The sequence below is a fragment of the Melozone crissalis genome, unplaced genomic scaffold (assembly GCF_028551555.1).
Source record: "Melozone crissalis strain CALT ecotype California unplaced genomic scaffold, PUWL_Pcris_2 ptg000002l_1, whole genome shotgun sequence".
NCBI lineage: Eukaryota > Metazoa > Chordata > Aves > Passeriformes > Passerellidae > Melozone > Melozone crissalis.
The window spans coordinates 162,949-185,790 of record NW_026535780.1 but is presented as its reverse complement, the minus strand read 5'-3'; the positions used below and the strand labels follow the sequence as shown (position 1 = coordinate 185,790).

General features: G+C 49.7%; 3 protein-coding genes and 2 pseudogenes across 3 annotated transcripts; 2 read left to right on the top strand and 3 right to left on the bottom strand.

Moving 5' to 3' along the window:
* Nucleotides 1–1,198: 1,198 nt before the first annotated feature.
* On the bottom strand, nucleotides 1,199–1,805 carry LOC128933354 (feather beta keratin-like; annotated as a pseudogene).
* Nucleotides 1,806–4,554: 2,749 nt separating this feature from the next.
* On the bottom strand, nucleotides 4,555–10,070 carry LOC128951008 (feather beta keratin-like). Its single transcript, XM_054296141.1, has 2 exons — nucleotides 9,823–10,070; nucleotides 4,555–4,621 (listed from the first exon to the last, which is right to left on the bottom strand). The coding sequence occupies exons 1-2, from the start codon at nucleotides 10,068–10,070 to the stop codon at nucleotides 4,555–4,557; spliced, it is 315 nt and encodes a 104-aa protein (XP_054152116.1).
* A 3,882-nt stretch (nucleotides 10,071–13,952) lies between these two features.
* On the top strand, nucleotides 13,953–14,285 carry LOC128950979 (feather beta keratin-like). The gene has a single exon (XM_054296106.1). The coding sequence runs from the start codon at nucleotides 13,953–13,955 to the stop codon at nucleotides 14,283–14,285; it is 333 nt and encodes a 110-aa protein (XP_054152081.1).
* A 3,228-nt stretch (nucleotides 14,286–17,513) lies between these two features.
* On the bottom strand, nucleotides 17,514–18,189 carry LOC128950949 (feather beta keratin-like). Its single transcript, XM_054296044.1, has 2 exons — nucleotides 18,066–18,189; nucleotides 17,514–17,875 (listed from the first exon to the last, which is right to left on the bottom strand). The coding sequence occupies exons 1-2, from the start codon at nucleotides 18,187–18,189 to the stop codon at nucleotides 17,514–17,516; spliced, it is 486 nt and encodes a 161-aa protein (XP_054152019.1).
* A 1,399-nt stretch (nucleotides 18,190–19,588) lies between these two features.
* Nucleotides 19,589–20,267, top strand: LOC128950956 (feather beta keratin-like; annotated as a pseudogene).
* The last annotated feature ends 2,575 nt before the right edge of the window (nucleotides 20,268–22,842 follow it).

The following is a 22,842-nucleotide window of genomic DNA, read 5'->3' as shown; positions in this document are numbered from 1 at the left end:
AAATGAGAAGTTCTGCATCTGGGCAGGAATGGCACTTGGCCCTGGGTCATAATGTGGGCTGAGAATCTGGAAAGCAGCTTTGCTGAGCAGGACCCTGTAGTGCTGGTGGAGAACAAAGAGACTACAAGTTCTCAATGAAGCTTTAGTTGAAAAGGTGTCTAAGATAGATTTCAGACAATTCTTGACATGAGGTTGGGAGAGGTGGCCCATCCTCTCTTTAGAGCACTAACTGGGTCCCATGGGGTGTGGTTTGGGCAGTTCTGGGCTCCCCAGTGGAAGATGATCATGAACTTAGAAACAAAACCAGTTTGTGGCCAACAAGATTCTAAAGGGGCTGGGAGATCATTCACAGATGAGACTCAGAAATCTGTGACTCCCGGAGACAACGATGGAGAGAGGCTTGTCATCAGTGAGTGCAAATCCCTGATAGGGAATGAGATGAGGGATCACAGCCGTCCTCAGCAGTGCGCATGAGAAGGAAACAGGGCAACAACACAAGTGAAAACAGATGTACTTCCATGGGCAAGGAAGAGAAGCATGTTTTGGCATGAGGGTGGTCACAGAATGGAAAAGGTGTTGGAGTCTGTCCTGGGAGATCCAGAACTGGAACTGCCCATGGTGCTGGAATTCCTTCTCTTCTCGGTCTGACTTGAGCAGCAGGAAATGAAGCTCTTGCTCTTCAGTGTTCCTCCCAAAACGCATGATTCCATGACTGTTTACAGGGAGGGTATGAGGATCCAGCTGGGGAAAAGAGTTTGTGAAGTGTCTACTGGCATTTCGTAGCTTTTTCAGAGCCATGAGCAGGAGAGCATTGGTGTGACAGAGCCTTTGGTGCAGCAGGTGATGGGCTTGAGACACATTCTGGAAGATCACACTTCAACCCTGCTTCCTGTGCAATTCTTGTGATTACTGGTGGGAATGTATGTCCTAAGAAAGGTGCTCCAGCCCTTTTCCCCTATGCCAACAGCCTATTAAGGCCTCACAGTGTGCTAGGTGAGGATGTGAGACAATTTGGAATCAAAAAGAAGAGGAAACTTCTCAGGCTTTGATGCAACATAACTTTATTGAGGGAAAAGAGTGAAGACAGAGGAGAAAAAGACGGAAGGCATCTGGTGCGAGTTGCAAGCAGGGCGACCATCGGGCAAGGTGCTTTGCTTGCAGGAGCTGTTGCCAGAGCTCCAAGGTGGTGAACGACTCCTTAGCAGATGTAGCCACCCCTTCTGCCATAGCAGCCCAGGCCTCCCAGGCCATAGCCAAATCCACGGCCATAGCCAAGGCCAAAGCCAAAGCCGCCAAAGCCACCAGAGATGGGCTGTCCCTGCACACTGAGCTCAGTGCCCACGGCAGCGGAGGAGGTGGATCCGACGGCGGTGCTCTGGGGGAAGGAGGTCATGATGGGTCCTGGCAGGGTGACCAGCACAGGGGAAGGGTCGATGATGACACGGGAATCCTGGCATTGCAGGGCACAGGGCTCGTTGCAGCTGTTGGCCAGCGGGGTGGGTCCGCAGGGAGTGCAGCGGTTGTAGCAGGCCATGGGTGTGGTGTGGAGGGTGCCTGGAAGAGAGGGGGATGAGGTAGGGCAGGGGTGTGGGGGTGCAGGAGGTGAGGGAGTATGGAGGCTGTTGTGGGGCTGTGGGGAGGCATGAGGGCTGCTGAGGCTGGTCAAAGCTTGAGGCTCACCTGGTAGTCTGCAGGAGCAGGAGGAGAAGGCTTGAGGAGAAGTGTGTGAGGGTGAGAGGCTCTGGGCAGGCTTTTATGCTGGTTCTGAAGGGGCGGGACAGCTTTGTCCCATGGCCTTGGGGCATTTTGCAGGCTGCAGTTCTTGCTTGGTGAGTCCTGAGGTGGGGAGCGTTTTTCTTTTTGCAATTCTGCAATTCTGTGTCCTTCCCTTGGGGCTGTGTCCATCTCACCTTGGGGGCCGCTTAAAGGGAGAGCTGATCTTTGGGAGGATTTGATTGTTTCATGTGTGTCAGGGAGGAATGAATAAACAGCCAGAACCCCAGAGAACTGCAATGTCATCAGGTAAAGTAATTTTGTGGCTCTGATGTTCTGTGGCTTGTGGGTTCCTTCTGATGACTGGGCCCTATTCTTTGCCTCTGGGTGTCCATCAGTCATTGTGTTGCACCCAGGAATGCTGAGGGAGCTGCTGATGTCCTCAAAATGTTACTCTGCAATAACTTGGAAAGGTCCTCATACCTAGGAGCAGTTTCTGATGAATGAAAGGGAGTCCATCTCCTTGTGTCTTCAGTCAGATGAAGTGACAGCATCTGGAAAACGAGAGATTATTCACGCTGAATTTGTTCCACTTTTCTGGTCCATATAGAATTCTCAACTTTACATGCCAATGTGCTCAGCCAATTAAAGTCTATGTCTTGACCTCATTCAGAAATTAAAAAACCCAAACAATCAGTAACGCTGGCCTGATCGCTTTTTTCCCCAGCTTGTCTGTGACATGACTTCATTTATTCCACATTAAAGGGATGAGGTATAACATGTAAGTCTTTATATTTTGTTCCTGTAAGCAAAACCCAATAATTTGCTGATGCTCAGCAAACTCATTTTTCCTTTTCTATCATGATGTGGGTATTTCTTTATGGAATTCTATGATTCCATGTCCTGCTCTTGACTCCTTTTCCTTCTCACCTTGGCAGCTGTTTTTAAATGTGAGTAGGTATTTGGGAGGATGTGCATGGAAAGTTCATGTCAGGGAGGGCAGAGTAAACAACCAAAGCATTGGAGCACCGAGGTGTCATCAGTGAGGTCACTGCATGACATTCATGTGCTGTGGTTTGTGGATGTGTTTTGAAGAGGGGCCCCATTCCCTCACAACCCTCTCAGGCTGCTTTGGAATTTGCAGCTGTGCTGGAGGTGTTGCCCCTTCCCTCACATTTCATCCTCCTCCACCTTGATCCCACCTGGCTAAGCATGACACTAAACCTGACTTTTCCTGTTCACTCTACCTTGTGGATATCTTGGTGCCCCTCTTGCTTTTAAGCTTTTGCTATCCAGGGTGATTTAGTTCCCAACTTTGGCTGGATGAAAAGGGCTCAGACCAGTTGTGGTTGTCAGAAAGAGGACTGCGAGGTCACCCAGGGTTGTTGTGAGTGAGCATTTCAGGATCATTGACAACCGGGCAAGTCCGGGTTGTATCAGTGCCCAGCGTGGACATCTGACAAAGGTCTGAGGGGCTGGACACAGAGGCTTGTGGTGAGTGTCCCAAAGTCCAGATGGCAGCAAGCCCCCAGTGCTGTAGGCCAGGAGCTGGATCCATTGGGCCAACACAGAAAACCTGAGAGGTGCTGGACATCTGATGGGGTTCTGTCAGGGTAGAATGGGGTTCTGCCAAGGGCTGTTTGTTGGGAGGAGTCATCCCAGGTAAGAAGGAATGCCTGAGTGTCAGTCAGAACAATTGTTTTCTTCTATGAAAAAGCATTTGTTTTGTAGTTGTGGTTGAGAAAAAATGGAGCAAGAGGTGTCCCTGTGTGGGAAAAGGGAATGCAAGTGTCCAGGTTAGGATGGGGAAAGTGTATGACCAAGCAGAGAGAAGTGAACTGTCTGTTCAGCCCTGGTGAGGTCCCATGTGAGGTATTGTGGGCAGTCCTGGGCTCCCCAGTGTGAAAATGAAGTAGATTTAGTGAATCCAGACCAGTTCAGGACAACAAGACTTCAAAGGGGTTGGAGAATCATTCCTAGAGGATAGTCTGAGACAGCTGGGACTCACGGTGGACAAGGATGAATTGGGGGATGTTATCAGTGTGTGCAAATCCCTGATGGTGGCGGATGAAAACAAGGAAGCCCGGCTGTTCTCAGCAGTCCTCATGTGCAGGGCTTGCTCACAGCAAGGGCACAAGTGAAACAAAATGGAATTCCCTGGACAAAGAATACAAGGATCTTTCATTGTGACATTGGCCACAGAGTGGAAAATGTGTTGGAGTGTCCGTCATGAGAGACCTATCACTGAACTGTCCATGGTGCTGGAAATGCTGCTCTTGCTGACTCTGCTGGAGCAGGGGAGTCGAAGCACTTGCACTCCCGGTTTCCTGACAGAGTGATTGATGTAGTTCCCCAGTTTGCTGCAAGGGTTCAAGAGACCTGCTGGGAAGAGTTTGTCAAGTGTTCCCTGGCATGGAAAGGCTTTACCAGAGCTGTACCCAGGACAGCATTGATGTGTCCAATCTTTGGTGTATCATCTGAGATGTGTGTGACAGATTGTGGAAGGTGTTCCCTCCTCTGCTTCCCATGCCAGACTCTGTTATTGGTTATTTGACATATTTGTAAGGGAAGATATTTTTGGTCTAATCCATGTAGTCCTGTGTCCTGCTGAGCTGTGGAATGTACTCAGTGAGGATGTGAGACCATTTGAATCAAAAAAGAACAGGAGACTTCTCGGGTTTTGATGCAAGAAAAGTTTATTGAGGCAAAGGAAGCGGCAGAAGAACAAAGTGGAAGGAATTCAGTGTAAGATGCAAGTACAGTGACCGTCAGCCAAGGAGATTGGCTTGCACTTTTAGCAGACTCCTGAGGTGGTGGTGTCAGGAGTGGTGCTGAGGGCCCTTAGCAGATGTAGCCGCCCCTTCTGCCATAGCAGCCCAGGCCTCCCAACCCATAGCCAAATCCACGGCCATAGCCAAAGCCACCAAAGCCACCAAATCCCCCAGAGATGGGCTGTCCCTGCACACTGAGCTCAGTGCCCACGGCAGCGGAGGAGGTGGATCCGACGGCGGTGTTCTGGGGGAAGGAGGTCATGATGGGTCCTGGCAGGGTGACCAGCACAGGGGAAGGGTCGATGATGACACGGGAATCCTGGCATTGCAGGGCACAGGGCTCGTTGCAGCTGTTGGCCAGCGGGGTGGGTCCACAGGGAGTGCAGCGGTTGTAGCAGGCCATGGGTGTGGTGTGGAGGGTGCCTGGAAGAAAGGACGATAAAGCAGGGTAGGGGTGTGGGGGTGTGAGGGATGAAGTGTCAGCAGGGTGAGGGAGTGTGGAGGCTGTTGTGATGCTGTGGGGAGGTGTGAGGGCTGCTGAGGCTGGGGCTGGGAGTGCTGGTAAAGAGGGACCAGGGGTGCAGGAGCAGGAGGGTCAGAAGCTTAAGTCTCACCTGGTTGTCAGCAGGAGCACAAGGAGAAGTCAGTAGAAGTGTGTGAGGGAGAGAGGCTCTGTAGTGGTATTTATGCTGGTCCTGGAGGGGCGGGACAGCCTTGTCCCATGGCCTTGGGGCATTTTGGAGGCAATTTTGTGGCATTCTTGGCTGGCCCAGCCTAGTGAGTAATGAGGTGGGGAGTGTTTTCCTTCCTGATTCTCTGCAATTCTATGTTCTTCCCTTGAGTCTGTGTCCATTTGACCTTGACTGCATGTTTCAATTGGCAGAAACAGAGGTCAATGAATTGGAGCTGGTTTGTTTTGAATGTTGAAGAGGCAAACAAAGCCTACAGGAATTTAGGTGTTATTTCATGTCTTCAGGTAACCCCCAGCCATTCCTTCTGTCCAAGCCTACTTCGCTGCAACCTTGGGTATGGTCACTGCTCTGGGCTGAAATTCCATAAATGGATCATGAGGTGGCCATGTAGCCTTGGCTGTGAAAACTCCAGCAGTTACCAGGACAGGATTAGGAAAAGAAATACAGGCAGGTTACAGGAGTTGAACATTCTATTCTGCACCACTGTTGGGGCTCCTCAGCAGAACAAGACCATGGACATGGTTGGCCAAGAGACCACGGTAGTGATGGGAGTGGAGGATCCTTAAGATGAGAAGCTGAGAGAGCTGGAATTTCTTTCAGGCGGGAGGCAAAAATGCAAATGGGACATGTTGTCAATATGCCATAGAATGACCTCAGTGGTGGCACCCCAAATCTCCTAAGCTGTGGTTGAATCTTCTACGAGTCGTGACACTCACAATCAACACCTTGGTCTCTAATTTTTGCAACTTAGCCTACCACCAAGGTCAGATGGAGATGGCCTCAGGAGCAGAACATGAAATTGCACAATTCCACAGAGGAACAACTGCTCTGTGACACAAAGGGAAAGAGGAGCTTACTGGCTGCCCGTTAGTAATTATTGGGGTTTGCTCATAGGAACAACATATTAAGACTTACTAATTATAAGTTATGAAAACTTGTGGCTTGAACACGGAAAAAAAGAATTGATGTCACAGAGCAGCCTGAGAAAAAAGGGATTTGGCCTCGTTTGTTGTTTATTGGATTCCTGAATGAGGTCAAGGAATACACTTTGAATGACAGAGTATTTTTTTGTGTAAATTGTATAAATTTCAAAGTACAATGGAAGAAGTTCAACCCTGGATTGCCTCTTGTTTCCCTGATCCTGTTTCTTGATATCATTGAAAACACAGAATGGAGGAGATTTCTTTCCTCTATCATGAAGGGCTCTCAGGCACTGTGACCTTTCCAGGTTATTGCAGAGTGACCTTCTGAGGACATCAGCAGCTCCCTCAGCATTCCTGGGTGCAACACAGTGAGTGATGGACATCCAGTGGCACAGAAAAGAGTCCCAGGCACCAACAAACCATAGAAAACAACTGCCACAAGATGACCGCACTGATGACATTGCGCCTTCCCTGGGCTGTGACTGTTTATTCACCCCTCCGTGACACACACGGAACCATCAAATATTCCGAAATACCAGCTCCCAATTAGAAGTTGCTGCCAAGGTCAAATGGACACAGTTTCAAGAGCAGGATAAGGAATTATGGAAATGGATGAAGGAGAACATTCCCTACCTCATGACTCAGCAGGCTGGAACAGCCAAAAGCTGCCACCCCAAGAATGCCCCAAGGCCACGAAACACGGCTGTCCTGCCCATCCAAGATCAGCATAAAAGCCAATGCAGAGTCTCCTGCCTCACAGACTTCTCCTGACACCTTCTCCTCTTGCTCCTGCTGACAACCAGGTGAGCCTTACGACCCTGACCCTCCTGCTCCTGCACCCCTGGCCCCTCTCTTCCAGCACACTCAGCTCCAGCCTCAGCAGCCCTCACGCCTCCCCACAGACCCACAGCAGCCTCCACACTCCCTCACTCTCCTGCATCATTGCCCACACTTCTGCCCTGCCTCACCCCTCTCTCTTCCAGGACCCTCCACACCACACCCATGGCCTGCTACAACCGCTGCAGTCCCTGCGGACCCACCCCGCTGGCCAACAGCTGCAACGAGCCCTGTGCCCTGCAATGCCAGGATTCCCGTGTCATCATCAACCCTTCCCCTGTGCTGGTCACCCTGCCAGGACCCATCATGACCTCCTTCCCCCAGAACACTGCCGTCGGATCCACCTCCTCGGCTGCTGTGGGCACTGAGCTCAGTGTGCAGGGACAGCCCATCTCTGGCGGATTTGGTGGCTTTGGTGGCTTTGACTATGGCCATGGATTTGGCTATGGCCTGGGAGGCCTGGGTTGCTATGGCAGAAGGGGCGGCTACATCTGCTAAGGTCTCTCAGCATGCCATGCTCCCTCTGTGGGGCAGGAAGGCTCTGATGATCTAGCAAAGCCTCCTTCAAGCAAAGGACCACGGCTGATTGTCACCCTACTTGCACTTCAGCCTGGCTCCCTTCCGTTTGATGCTTATGGCCTTTCAGTCTTCTACCTCAATAAAGTTTTCCTGCATCACATTTTAAGATGAGTGCCTCTTCTTTCTGATGCCAAGACCCTTCCAGTCTCACTCAGCTCTCTGCCAGGGTTCCAGTGTCCATTGGAGTTGGTGGAAAAAGTGCTCCAGATCCTCTTTTATGATTTATTTCCCTACTCTAAAAACTGGTACGCTTTGCTCCTCTCGTGCATCCCACAAATCCTTCAGTTACTGAATCACAGATCAGGATACCCTAATGCAGATCTATCCCTGCCTCTGGCCCAAACCTCTCTGGATGGTGTGTTCGCTTTTGCTGGACAGCAGTTGCTTCTTTCCCTCATCATCTTCCATGCCCTTCTACAGATCCTGTGAAGCACATCTACATTTTCCTTGTATTTGTGAGCTCAGAGTTCAACACAGAATTCTGATTTTAGTACAGGAGACCAGATGGTGAGATTCCCCCACTCTCTTGTGCTGCCTACACTGTGGGATGAGCCCAGGACACAGGAGGAGTTTCTGGTCAGTGGGTGCACATGGCTGGGGCACATCCAATTCTTCATCCAACACCCCAAGTGCTCCTCCCTGGGGCTGGTCTCAATCCTCTCATCACCCCTCCTTTACCCTGCATGTTTGGGATTGCTCCAATCCCGGTGCAGAAAGTTCTGCCCCTCTGCTCTGGTGATATTGGAGAACATTTAATCTATGGATTACTGAGATCAGGGAAGACAAGACTCTGCCAGAGGAGATCAAGAGTATGGCCTTGAGGATGATCCATGGCTGAAAGTTTGGGACAACTTTTGTCCATGACACTGGGATATTTTCCAGGCAGAAGCTTTTGCCTGGCAGAGCCTGCTGTGTCATGAGGTTGGGAATGTTTTGCATCAAACAGCTCTGGAATTCCACGTTCAGCTCTTGAGGCCACATTCATCTGACCTTGGTGACAGATTTAGTGGGTTGGTATTGGTTCCACTATGGGTGGATGAAGAGATGGAGAGCCAGTATCCTGTAGGTGGACTTGTGCAAAACTTTTGTTCCTGTGCCAGACAACATCCTTGTATCTAAGCTGGAGTTGATGGCTGGACATCTGGCTGGATAAGAAATGGGCAGGATGGTCTCACTGAAAAGTTGTGGTCACTCCATGTCCCAGTGTGGAGAACAGGGATTAGTGGTGATCCATAGTGATTGATAATGGAACCATTGCAACTTCCCATCTTTGTGAGGGACATGTAGAGTGGGTTTGAATGCCCCCTTGGCAAGATAGGGGATGACTCCCAGGTGAATGGTGTGGTTTATGGTCTGGAGGGAAGGGATGGCACCCAGAGGGTACCAGAAAGTCTGTGGAGATGGGCTGGTGTGAAGCTCGTGAAGGTCAGCAGGGCCAAGAGGAAGGTCCTGCATCTGGACTGGATCAATCTCAGTAACGGGTGTTGGATGGGCAATGAGTTAATTAACAGCATCCCTGAGAAGGACTTACACACTTATACACCCATATAAATTAACTAAATCATCCTAAAATTCTAAAAATAATTACAAAGTAACCAAAAAATAAAAAAATTAATCTCACTAACAGAAAAAAAAAAAAAAAAAAAACCCCACACATTAAAAAACCACCACCATATAACCAACTACCAACAAAAAAACCACAGTATACTCCTCTCAAAGTGTCTAGGGAGAGGAAAGAAGAAAGAGTCTTTTGAGGTTATGATGCAGGAAAACTTTATTGAGGTAGAACAGTGAACACTCAGGAGCAGCCAGTATAAAGGAGCTGGTCTGGGGTGCAAGTAGGGCGACCATCAGCCGAGGCCCCTTGGTTGCCAATGGTTTGGCCAGAGCACCAAGGGCTTCCTGCCCCACAGTGGGAGCAGCTAGAGGTGCCCAATGGTCTCTGGCTTGGGAGAAGGGGTTTGCAGCAGAGGAGCTGGACAAAGCTGAAGGGGCGATGCAGAGCACAGAGAGGCAGAAGAGGAGGAGGCAGATGGGCCATTTTTGCAGGCAGCCTGGGCTGGCCCGTTGGCTGTTGCCTTGCTTGGTGTTCTGAGAGCAGGAACTGGAAGTGCTGAGCGCATTTGAGAGCCTTGTCCCAGAGATGCATCTTCAATGCCAGAGATGAGTTCCAAGGAGTGAGTGGTTGGTATCAGGGTTGGTGCTGAGGGCCCTTAGCAGATGTTTCCATAGCCCCTTCTGCCATAGCAGCCCAGGCCTCCCAGCCCGTAGCCAAATCCACGGCCATAGCCAAGGCCGTAGCCACCAAAGCCACCAAATCCACCAGAGATGGGCTGTCCCTGCACACTGAGCTCAGTGCCCACGGCAGCCGAGGAGGTGGATCCGACAGCGGTGCTCTGGGGGAAGGAGGTCATGATGGGTCCTGGCAGGGTGACCAGCACAGGGGAAGGGTTGATGATGACACGGGAATCCTGGCATTGCAGGGCACAGGGTTCGTTGCAGCTGTTGGCCAGCGGGGTGGGTCCGCAGGGACGGCAGAGGCTGTTGCAGGCCATGGGTGTGGTGTGGAGGGTGCCTGGAAGAGAGAGGGATGAGGTAGGACAGGAGTGTGGGAGCATGAGGAGTGGTGCTTCAGGAGGGTTAGGGGCTGTGGAGGCTGTTGTGATGCTGTGGGGAGGCATGAGGGCTGCCAAGGTTGGGGCTGAGCATGATGTAAGAGAGAGGCGAGAGGTGCAGGAGCAGGAGAGTTGGGGGATTGAGTCTCACCTGGTTGTCAGCAGGAGCAGGAGGAGAAGGCTTGAGGAGAAGTGTGTGAGGGAGAGAGACTCTGGGCTGGCTTTTATGGTGGTTCTGGAGGGGTGGGACAGCCTTGTCCCATGGCCTTGGGGCATTCACCAGCCAACAGCTCTTGCCTGGCCTGGTGAGTCATGAGGTGGGGAGTGTTTTCGTTCCCACAACACTTCAGTGTCATACCCAGCTCTTGAGGCCATGTCCATCTGACTTTGTCGGCAGCTTTAGGAGCTGGCATTTGGGTGGATTTGATTATTAGATGTGGGTCATGAAGGGCTAAATAAACAACCAGAGCCCCACAGAAATGCGATGTCATCAGTGAGGTCATTTTGTGGCACTCATGTTTGGTGCTTTGTGAGTGCCTTGTGAAGACTGGGACTCTGTTCTGTGCCCCTGGGTGTCCATCAGTCATTGTGCTGCACCCAGGAATGCTGAGGGAGCTGCTGATGCCCTGGGAAGGTCACTGAGCAATATCCTAGAACAGTTCTGGTGCCTGGGAGCTGCTCCTGATTTCTGAAATAGATTTTGTTCTCTTCTGTCTTCTATGTGAGCCAGAAGGAGAATCTGGAAAATGAGAAGCTGCTTAGGCAGAACGTGTTCCATTGTTATGGTCCATTTGGATTTCTGTAATTAACTCAACCAAGTACACTGTCTAAATTAAAGTGTATTCCTTGGCCACATTAAGAAATCCCATAAATAAAAACAAAGCAGGCTTGATCTCTTTTTTCCCAAACTGATCTGTGACATCAATTCACTTATTCCGCATTCAAGCCACAAGGTTTCATAACTTACAATAATTAGTCCTAATGTTTTGTTCCTGTAAGCAAAACCCAATAATTAGTAATGGACACCCAGCAAGCTCCTCTTTCCTTCTTTGCATGGTTTGGTTGTTCCTCTGTGGAATTGTGCAATTTCATGTTGTGCTCCTGAGGCCATCTCCACCTGACCTTGGTGATACATTTTAGCTGCGAGAATTAGAGAGCAAGGTGTTGGTGTTGATGTTGCATGCCAGGACACGTAGAAGATTCAAGCAAAGCTTACAAGCACTGGGGTGTCATCAGTGAGGGCATTCCATGGCATATTGACAATGTGTCCCATTTGCATTCTTGCCTCCTGCCTGGCGGAGCTCCCAGCTCTCTCAGCTTCTCCTCATCTCAAGGATCCTCCACTCCCATCAGTGTCATGGTGGCCCTACACTGCTCTTGGTCAACCATGGTTGGTGTCCATGCAGCCTCACCTGTGTTGGGGACCAGGGTGTTCGATTCCCTCAACATGCTTTTTTTCTGTTCCTAATCCTGTCCTGGAAACTGCTGGAGATTTTTAACTAAAGAGTCCATGGTGACCTCAAGATCCATTTATGCTCCACCAGGTCCTTCCTTGCTAGAATCCTTTGTTTGCCAAGGGAAGGGGAACTGGTATCATCCTGAACTTCTGTCAGGGCTTTATCACTGTCCTACATAGCATCTTTATCTCTGAACTGCAGACACGTGGGTTTCAAAGGTGGTCTAATGAATGGATGAGGAACAGACAGAGAGTGATGCTTAGTGGCTCTATGCTCAGGTGGAGGCCAGAGATGAGTCCTCCAGGCCTCTACCTTGGACTGGTGATTTGGAATATTTTATCAAGGAGATGAGTAGTGAGACTGAGACCACCCCCAGCATGTTTGCAGGTGCCACAAAGCTGAGTGTTGCAGTTGACACAAGAACATGGAGTGATCCCATCAGGAAGGACACTGGGAATGTTGAAAACATAGGAATCTCTTGTGGTTCAACAACTCCAAGTTCAAGGTCTTGCACATGGGTTGGGACAGTCATGACATGAGCACAGCTTTGGAGAGGGAATTCTCAAGAGCACTTTCACCAGACAATGACCTTAGAGTTCTGGTGCACCAAAATATTAAAAGGAAACACCAATGTGAATTTTCAGCCAAGGCCACCAGCCATTCTCTGGGCTGCATAGAAAGAAGTGTGGCCAGAAGGAATAGTTGATGGTTAATTGAAAATGTGAGAATGCCATTATTGTCACCTATTATAACGACCAAAATAGGGACACCAATAGAGACCAAAATGTTCAAGAGATGGCCATGCATCCTTGCAGCAAACAATCTTCTGGAAAAGGGTTTCTAGCAGATTGATAATTCCTGTCTCCTCAGAGATAGGGATATCTGATTTAGGGTGATGAGTTGAGCTTCACAGTGGAAGAAAGACATGGACTTAGTGAAGTAAGAGCAGCAAGAGGTTGAGGGGACCAAAGAATCCTTGTGATTAGAAATGGGAGACACACAAGGTTTATTTTTGTGAGAAGGGAAGAATGGACAAAGGAGATGTTGTGAGTGTTCCATGGCAGGACCTCACTCGTAACACCCCAATTCTTGTAGGATTTGTTGTCATCTTCTACGTGCCTGACACAAGCCAATAATGCCATATGCCACATACCAATACCAATACTTTGACCTCTACTCCACAAAATTAAAAACTGCCGCAAAGGTCAAATGGACGCAGCCTGTAGAGAAGGACACAGAATCACAGAATTCCACAAAGACACGCCAGCACCATGACAGGAGGAAATAGGGTCACAATGACCATCCAGTAGCAATTAGTGTTTGTTCCTAACAGGAACACAACATTACATCTGACAGGATATAAGTTATGAAACCATAGGACTTGAATGTAGAATAAACAAATTCACACCAGAGAGCAGCCTGGGCAAAACCTGGTCTAGCATCATTGGTTGCTTGTTTATTTGGTTTCTTAAAGAGGTAAAGAAATACACTTTAAATGACAGAGTATATTTCCAGGTAAAGTTGAGAAATCCAAATGGACCACAGCATTGGAACAAGTTCAACCTATCGTGGCTTTAATTTCCAGATCCTTTCTCTTGATCCTAGAAAAGAAAAAACTGCATGGGGTTCCTTTCATCCATCAAGAAGAGCTCCCAGGCACTGGGACCTTTCCAAGCTCTTGCAGAGTGACATCCCCAGGACATCAGCAGCTCCCTCAGCATTCCTGAGTGCAACACAATGACTGATGGACACCCAGTAGAACAGAACAGAGTCCCAGTCTTCACAAGGCATCTGCAAACCACAGGACGTGTGCCACAAAATGACCTCACTAATGACATGGCATTTCTGCTGGGCTCTGGTTGTTTATTCAGCCCTCCCTGACTCACATGGAACAATCAAAATGGCCCAAATACAAACGCAATGAAGTTGCTGCCAAGGTCAGATGGAAATGGTTTCAAGAGCAGGGCATGGAATTGCAAAACTACATGAAGGAAAACACTCCCCACCTTATGACTCCCCAAACTGAGCCAGACAAGAGCTGCTGCCTCAAAAATGCCCCAAGGCCGTGGGACAAGGCTGTCCCACCCAGTCAGGACCAGTATAAAAGCCAGCCCAGAACCTCTCACCCTCACACACTTCTCCTGACGCCTTCTCCTCCTGCTGAAAACCAGGTGAGCCTCACGCCCCTGACCCTCCTGCTCTGGCACCCGTGGCCCCTCTTTACCAGCACTCCCAGCCCCAGCCTCAGCAGCTCTCACGCCTCCTCACAGCCTCACAACACCCTCCAAATTCCCTCACCTTCCCACACCATCGCCCCTGCCCTGCCTCATCCCTCTCTCTTCCAGGCACCCTCCACAACACATCCATGGCCTGCAACAGCCTCTGCAGTCCCTGCGGACCCACCCCACTGGCCAACAGCTGCAACGAGCCCTGTGCCCTGCAATGCCAGGATTCCCGTGTCATCATCGACCCTTCCCCTGTGCTGGTCACCCTGCCAGGACCCATCATGACCTCCTTCCCCCAGAACACCGCCGTCGGATCCACCTCTTCCGCTGCCGTGGGCACTGAGCTCAGTGTGCAGGGACAGCCCATCTCTGGCGGATTTGGTGGCTTTGGTGGCCTTGGCTATGGCCGTGGATTTGGCTATGGGCTGGGAGGCCTGGGTTGCTACGGCAGAAGGGGCGGCTACATCTGCTAAGGGGCCAGCTGTGCTGCCTGCAAACATGGTCCATCTGCCTCCTGTTCTCCCACTCCCTGCTCTGCATGGCCCCTACAGCTCTGTTCAGTTCCCTCGGCTGCAGATCACTTCTTGCAGGCCAGACACCATTGGACCCCTCTGGTGGGCTCCTCCCACTGTGGGGGCAGAATGTTCTTGGTGCTCTGGAAAAACCTCCTGAGAGCAAAGGTCTTTGGCTGATGGTCACTCTCCTTTCACCTCAGCCTACTCCTTTTAACTTCTGGATGCTCATGGCCTTTTATTCTTCTACCTCAATAAAGTTTTCCTGCATCACAACCTCATATGAATCCTCCTTCTTTCTTCTCCCAAGACGTTTCCAGGCTCATTCATCACTAAATGGGGGTTGTAGAGGCCTTTTGGGTTAAAAGTGCATCAAGACCACTTTTAAAATTTATTTCCCCACTTCTACCACCCACTGCCATGCTTTGCTCTTCCGCTGCATCCCACAAACCCTTCTGTTTCTAGAAACACAGCCCTGGATACACTAATGCAGGTCTATCCCTACTGGTGGCACAAGCCCCTCTGGGTTGTGTGTTCCCTTAGGGTGGACACCAGTTGCTCCAGCCCCTCATCATCTCCTCAGCCCACTAAGGGATCTGCTTGAGCAGGTCCATGCCTTTCTTATCATAGGGGTCCTACAGTTGAACACACAATTCCAGTCTCGCCAAAGATGCGTAGAAACTATGAGCTAGGTGAGCAAGATTCCCCTGCTCATCTGCCCCCCACACTGTGGGGATGAGCACAGGAAACAGGGATTTCTGCTCTGCAAGTGCACATGGTCAGGGCGTGTCCCATTTTTCATTCACTCACATCCCAAATCCTTCGTTCTTGGGAGTGCTCTCAATCCCCTCCCTCAGCCTTTATCCCGCATGTTTGGGACTGCTTCAATCCAGGTGCAGCAGATTCTGCCCCTCTGCTCCTCTCTGGTGGTATTGGAGAACTCTTAATCTATGGGTTACTGGGAATAAGGAAGATAAGATTCTGGTTTAGAGGATCCAGAGCACAGCCTTGAGGACGATCTATGGGTGGAGGTTTGGGACAGCCTTGGCTGGTTATCCCGGGGCATTTTTTCAGGCAGCAGATTTGCCTGGCACAACCTGGCAAAAGGTGGGAGGGTTTTTCTTCCCCCAGATCTGCATTGCCACGTCCATCTCTTGAGGCCGTGCCCATGTGACCTTGGCAGCAGATTTGATGAGTTGGTTTTGGTTGCAGCACTGCTGGATGAGGGAAGAGGGACCAATAGCATGTATCTGGACCTGTGCACAGTATTTCTTCCTTTGCCAGAAAACATCCTTGTCTCTAAGTTGGAGAGATGTGGATGTTTGGTTGGACATTTTGGTTAAGATGGAAATGGGTGGGATGGTTGCACTGGAAGAGTTATGAAAGAGTCAATGGCTCCATGTGTGTGTGGAGAACAGGGATGAGTGGTGATCCTCAGAGACTCGTGTTCAACCATTCTCACTTCCCATCTTTGTCAGGGACATGGAGAGTGCAATTGTGTGTGCCATTGGCAAAAATGTGAATAACCGTTAGGAGAGAACAATGGTTGATGGTCTGGAGAGAAAGGATGGCATCCAGAGCATTCCAGACAGGCTGGGGAGACGGGGTGTTGTGAAGCTCATGAAGGTCAACAGGGCGAAGAGGAGGGTCCTACACCTGGATGGGATCAATCTCAGTAATGGTTGTTGGATGGGCAATGAGTTAATTAACAGCATCCCTGAGGAGAAGGACTTACACACTTACACACCCATATAAATAAACTAAATCATCCTAAAATTCTAAAAACAATTACAAACTAACCAAAAAATAAAAAATTTAATCTCACTAATAAAAAAAAAAAACAAAAAACCCCACACACTAAAAAAACACCACCATATAACCAACTACCAAAAAAAAATTACAGTATACTCCTTTTACTAATAATTCTTACCACATTATAGAAATAAATCAAAAATAAAAAACAACCATATAAAACCCCACACTTTTTTCACAAAATTCAATTCACAAAACAATTCACAAAATTGAATTGTTTCAATTCACAAAAACCACTAAAAATATAAAACAATTCACAAAAACCACTAAAAAAATTAAACCAACTTACTAAACTCAAAACTATTCAATCAACCATAAACATTACTAAAACAAAAATAACCCAAAACTCTACCTCTACACAAATTAATAAATATAAACCAATACAGTATGAAAATAACTTAAAAAAATTTAAAAACCTGAATGATGAAGAATTGGGCATGTTCTGGCAATGTGAATAAGCTGAGCAAAATCCTCCATGTCCTGGGGTTATCCCCACAGTGAGGGCAGCACATTCTGACCCTCTGCTGCACTCTGAGGAGAATGGACTTGTGTGTTCCACTCTTTGTGATCCACAAAAAAAGGGAAGACATGGACTCACTCGAGCAGATCTGTAAATGGCCTTGGGAGATGATGAGGGTCTGGAGGAACTGGTGTCCAGCCAAAGTGAGCACCACAGCCTGGAGAGCCTTGTGTCAGAGTCACGGACGGACCTGCACTGGGGGATCCAGGCATGTGTTCAAGCAACTGAAGAGTTGCTGTGGTGCACTGGAAGAACAAAGTGTACTGGTGGGTAGTGGAATTGGAGAAATAATTCCTACAAGAGCTCTTGGAGCACTTTTTCAGCAATCCCAATAGCATCAACAACAGTGGCTTAATCTCAAAGTGTCTAGGGAGAAGAATGAAGAAGGAGTCTTTTGAGGTTATGATGCAGGAAAACTTTATTGAGGTAGAACAGTGAACACTCAGGAGCAGCCAGTGGAAGGGAGCTGGTCTGAGGTGCAAGTAGGGCGACCATCAGCTGAGGCCCCTTGCTTGCAGATGGTTTGGCCACAGCACCAAGGCCTTCCTGCCCCACAGTGGGAGCAGCCAGAGGTGCCCAATGGTCTCTGGCTTGGGAGAAGGGGTTGGCAGAAGAGGAGCTGGAGAGAGCCAAAGGGACGATGCAGAGCACAGAGAGGGAGAAGAGCAGGAGGCAGATGGGCCATTTTTGCAGGCAGCCTGGGCTGGCCCGTTGGCTGTTGCCTTGCTTGGTGTCCTGAGAGCAGGAACTGGAAGTGCTGAGCCTGTTTGGGAGCCTTGTCCCAGAGATGCGTCTTCAGTGCCTGAGATGAGTTCCAAGGAGCGGGTGGTTGGTGTCAGGGGTGGTGCTGAGGGCCCTTAGCAGATGTTGCCATAGCCCCTCCTGCCATAGCAGGCCAGGCCTCCCAGCCCATAGCCAAATCCATGGCCATAGCCAAGGCCGTAGCCACCAAAGCCACCAAATCCCCCAGAGATGGGCTGTCCCTGCACACTGAGCTCAGTGCCCACGGCAGCCGAGGAGGTGGATCCGACGGCGGTGTTCTGGGGGAAGGAGGTCATGATGGGTCCTGGCAGGGTGACCAGCACGGGGGAAGGGTTGATGATGACATGGGAATCCTGGCATTGCAGGGCACAGGGCTCGTTGCAGCTGTTGGCCAGCGGGGTGGGTCCGCAGGGACGGCAGAGGCTGTTGCAGGCCATGGATGTGGTGTGGAGGGTGCCTGGAAGAGAGGGAGTGAGGCAGGGCAGAGGCATGAGGATACAAGGGGTAGTTATGGAGGAGGACAAGGGAGCATGGAGGCTGCTGTGGGGTTGTGGGGAGGCGTGAGGGCTGCTGAGGCTGGGGCTGGGAGTTCTGGTAAAGGGGGGCCAGGGGTGCAGGAGCCAGAGGGTAAGGGTTATGAGACTCACCTGGTTGCTGGTGCAGGAGAAAGAGAAGACTTGAGGAGAAGTGTGTGAGGGACAGAGGCTCTGGGCTGGCTTTTATGCTGGTTCTGGAGGGGCGGGACAGCCTTGTCCCATGGCCTTGGGGCATTTCTTAGGATGCAGCTCTTGCCTGGCCCAGCCTGGTGAGTCATAAGTGGGTCATGTTTTCCCTCCTGATGTTCTGTGATCCCATGCCCTCCCCTTGAGGCAGTGTCCATCTGACCTTGGCAGCAGCTTTTAATTGGGAGCAATCGAGCCCAAGGTTTTGGGCTTCTTTTGACTCAGGTATGCAGAAGGTGCAAATAAAGGTGACAAGAATTTGGGTCTTTCCTCCTGGCTCTTACTGACACCCAGCCATTCCTGTGGCCACACCTGTTTTTATGCAGCCCAGGATATAGTTATGTTTTTTGGCTGAAATTCACATTGCTGTGTCATTTTAGTCCACTAGAACCTGCAATTCTTCTCTGTGGAACTGCTCTCAATGAGTTTTCTCCAAAGCTGTGCTCGTGTCTGGGACTGTCCCAAACCATGTGCAGGACCTTGAACTTGGAGTTGTTGAACCACAAGAGGTTCTTCTGTTCTCAACATTCCCAGTGTCTCTCCTGATGGCATCCTTCCATGCTCTTGTGTCGACTGCAACACTCAGCTTCCTGGTACCTGCAAACATTCTGAAAGTGTTGTAAATCTCACTGTTCATCTCCTTGATAAAATATTCAAAATCACCAGTCCAAGGCACAAGCCTGGAGGCCTCGTCACTGGCCTCCACCTGTCCATAGAGCCATTGACCATCACTCTTTGTTCCTCATCCATTCATTAGACCTCCTTTGAAACCCACACGTCTGCAGCTTAGAGACAAGGGTGTCCTGTGGGACTCTGTAAAAACCCTGACAGATGATCAGGATGACCCCAGTTGCCTTTCCCTTGGCAACCAAAGCATTCGAGAAGGGAAGGTCCTTGTAGTCCTACTGTAGCTTAAGTGGATCATGAGGTGGACATGCACTCTTTGGAATAAAAATCTCCAGCTGTTACCAGGATAGGTAATGTAAAAGAAGAAGTACAATAAGGCTGAAGGAGTTAACCCTCCTGTCCCCCACCACTGCTGGGGCTCCAGAGTGGAACAAGGACATGGACATGGTTGACCAAGAGCAGTGCAGGGCCACCATGACATTGACAATACTGGGGTATAATCAAAACGAGGAGGAACTGAAAGAGCTGAGAGATTCTTGGGACAGAAGGCAAGAATGCAAATGAGAGATGTTGTCAATATGGCATGACCTCACTGATGACTCCCCAGTTCTCCTTAGCTTTGGTTGAATCTTCTGCATGTCTCGATAGATGTCATCAAAAAACCCCACACTGGTCTCTAATTCTCAAATTATGAGCAACTGTCAATGTCACATGGACACAAACAGAAGAAGAAGACATGACACTGCAGAACATCAGGAAGGAAAACATTCCCCAGGTCATGACTCACCAGGCTGAGCAAGGCAAAAGCTGCTGCCTAAAAAATGCCCCAAGGCCATGGGACAAGGCTGTCCCACCCCTTCAGAACCTGCATAAAAGCTGACCCAGAGCCTCTCTCCCTCACACACTTCTCCTCAAGCCTTCTCCTCCTGCTCCTGCTGACAACCAGGTGAGAATCAAGCCCCTGACCCTCCTGCTCCTGCACCCCTGGGCCCTCTCTTCCAGCACACTCAGCCCCAGCCTGAGCAGCCCTCACGCCTCCCCACAGACCCACAACAACCTCCACAGTCACATATCCTCCTGCATCACTGCCCCTCTCATTCCCCGCATCTATGCCCTGCTTTATCTCTCTCTCTTCCAGGCACCCTCCACACCACACCCATGGCCTGCAACAGCCTCTGCCGTCCCTGCGGACCCACCCCGCTGGCCAACAGCTGCAACGAGCCCTGTGCCCTGCAATGCCAGGATTCCCGTGTCATCATCAACCCTTCCCCTGTGCTGGTCACCCTGCCAGGACCCATCATGACCTCCTTCCCCCAGAGCACCGCTGTCGGATCCACCTCCTCGGCTGCCGTGGGCACTGAGCTCAGTGTGCAGGGACAGCCCATCTCTGGCGGATTTGGTGGCTTTGGTGGCTTTGGCCTTGGCTATGGCCGTGGATTTGGCTACGGGCTGGGAGGCCTGGGCTGCTATGGCAGAAGGGGCTATGGCAACATCTGCTAAGGGCCCTCAGCACCACCCCTGACACCAACCACCCACTCCATGGAACTCATCTCAGGCACTGAAGACGCATCTCTGGGACAAGGCTCCCAAACAGGCTCAGCAATTCCAGCTTCTGCTCTCAGGGCACCAAGCAAGGCAGCAGCCAAGGGCCCAGCCTGAGCTGCCTGCAAACATGGCCCATCTGCCTCCTCCACTTCTGCCTCTCTGTGCTCTGCATCACCCCTTGGCTCTCTCCAGCTCCTCTGCTGCAAACCCCTTCTCCCAAGCCAGAGACCATTGGGCACCTCTGGCTGCTCCCACTGTGGGGCAGGAAGCCCTTGGTGCTGTGGCCAAACCATCTGCAAGCAAGGGGCCTCAGCTGATGGTCGCCCTACTTGCACCCCAGACCAGCTCCCTTCCACTAGCTGCTCCTGAGTGTTCACTGTTCTACCTCAATAAAGTTTTCCTGCATCATAACCTCAAAAGACTCCTTCTTCATTCCTCTCCCTAGACACTTTGAGATTAAGCCACTGTTGTTGATGCTATTGGGATTGCTGAAAAAGTGCTCCAAGAGCTCTTGTAGGAATTATTTCCCCAATTCCACTACCCACCAGTACACTTTGTTCTTCCAGTGCACCACAGCAACTCTTCAGTTGCTTGAACACATGCCTGGATCCCCCAGTGCAGGTCCATCCGTGACTCTGACACAAGGCTCTCCAGGCTGTGGTGCTCACTTTGGCTGGACACCAGTTCCTCCAGACCCTCATCATCTCCCAAGGCCATTTACAGATCTTCTGGAGGAGGTCCATGTCTTCCCTTTTTTTGTGTCCTCAGAGTGGAACACACAAGTCCATTCTCCTCAGAGTGCAGCAGAGGGTCAGAATGTGCTGCCCTCACTGTGGGGATAACCCCAGGGCATGGGGGATTTTTGCTGAGTTCATTCACATTGCCAGGACATGTCCAATTCTTCATCATTCAGGTGGTTGGTTTTTTTTTTTTTTGTTGTTTTTATAGTGTATTGGTTATTATTTATTCATTATTGTAGTGGTAGAGCTTTAGGGTTTTTTTTTCAGTAAAGCTTAGGGTTAGTTGAAAACTTTTGAGTTTAGTAAGCTGGTTTGATTTGTTTTCATAGTGGTTTTTGTTATTTGTTGAATGAGGTATTATATGGTTATTTTTTAAATTTAGTTTTATAATATGTAAAGAATTATTAGTAAAAAGTGTATTGTGGGGTTTTTTTGGTAGTTGATTATATGGTGGTGTTTTTTTAGTGTGTGGGGTTTTTTTGGTTTGTTTTATTATTGAGATAAAAGTTTTTAATTTTTTATTAGTTTATAGTTATTTTTAGAATTTCAGAGTAATTTAGTTTATATATATCGGTGTGTAAGTGTGTAAGTCCTTCTCCTCAGGGATGCTGTTAATTAACTCATTATCCATCCAACACCCATTACTGAGATCAATCCAATCCAGTTGCAGGACCTTCCTCTTGGCCCTGCTGACCTTCACGAGCTTCACGCCCATATCTCCAGGCTGTCTGGAACACTCTGGATGCCATTCCCTCCCTCGAGACAATCAAGCATACCACTCATCCTGCTGTTATTCACATTTTTTGCTGATGGGACACTCAATTGCACTCTCCATGTCCCTGACAAAAATGGGAAGTGAGAATGATTGAACACGAGTCTCTGAGGGTCACCACTCATCCCTGTTCTCCACACACACACATTGAGCCCTTTACTCTTTCATAACTCTTTCTGTGCAACCATCCCACCCATTTCCATCTTAACCAAAATGGTCCAACCAACATCCACATCTCTCCAGATCAGAGACAAGGATGTTTTCTGTCAAAGGAACAAAGACTGTACTCAGGCCCTGGTACATGCTATTGGTCCCTCTTCCCTCATCCAGCAGTGCTGCAACCAAAACCAACTCATCAAATCTTCTGCCATGGTCACATGGGCACAGCCTCAAAAGCAGGACGTGGCAATGCACAGATGGGGGAAGAAAAATCCTCCCACCTTAAGATTTGCCAGGCTGTGCCAGGCAAAATCTTCTTCCTGAAAAAATGCCCCGGGAAAACCAGCCAAGGCTGTCCCAAACCTCCAGCCATAGATTGTCCTCAAGGCTGTGCTTTGGATCCTCTAAACCAGAATCTTGTCCTCTTTATTCTCAGTAACCCATAGATTAAGAGTTCTCCAATACCACCAGAGAGGAGCAGTGGGACAGAATCTGCGGCACCTGGATTAGAGCAGTCCCAAACATGCAGGATAAAGGCTGGGTCATGAGAGGATTGAGAGCAGTCCCAAAAGGGAAGGATTTGAGGTGTGAGTGAATGAAAAATTGGACATGCCCTGACCATGTGCACTCACAGACCAGAAATCCGCTGTGTCCTGTGCTCATCCCCATAGTGTGGGCAGCAGATGAGCAGGGGAGTCATTGCCTCTACTCATCTCTGGCGAGACTGGAGTTGTTTGTTCAACTGTAGGACCCCTACAATAAATCATCCTTGCATGTCTCCCATTTCTAATCACAACAAGAATTCTTTGGTCCCTTCAAGCTCTTGCTGTTCCTGCACTGTTCTTGCTTCTTTAAGTCT

Bases quoted from the DNA above. Each gene is read 5' to 3' on its own strand.
- LOC128951008 (XM_054296141.1), bottom strand. From the start codon at position 10,070: ATGGCCTGCAACAGCCTCTGCCGTCCCTGCGGACCCACCCCGCTGGCC. The intron at 4,622-9,822 runs TGGTGGCTACGG...CTTTGGCTATGG, and splicing joins TCTGGTGGATTTGGTGGCTT to CCGTGGATTTGGCTATGGGT.
- LOC128950979 (XM_054296106.1), top strand. From the start codon at position 13,953: ATGGCCTGCAACAGCCTCTGCAGTCCCTGCGGACCCACCCCACTGGCC.
- LOC128950949 (XM_054296044.1), bottom strand. From the start codon at position 18,189: ATGCCCCAAGGCCATGGGACAAGGCTGTCCCGCCCCTCCAGAACCAGC. The intron at 17,876-18,065 runs GTGAGTCTCATA...CCTCTCTTCCAG, and splicing joins TCTCCTGCACCAGCAACCAG to GCACCCTCCACACCACATCC.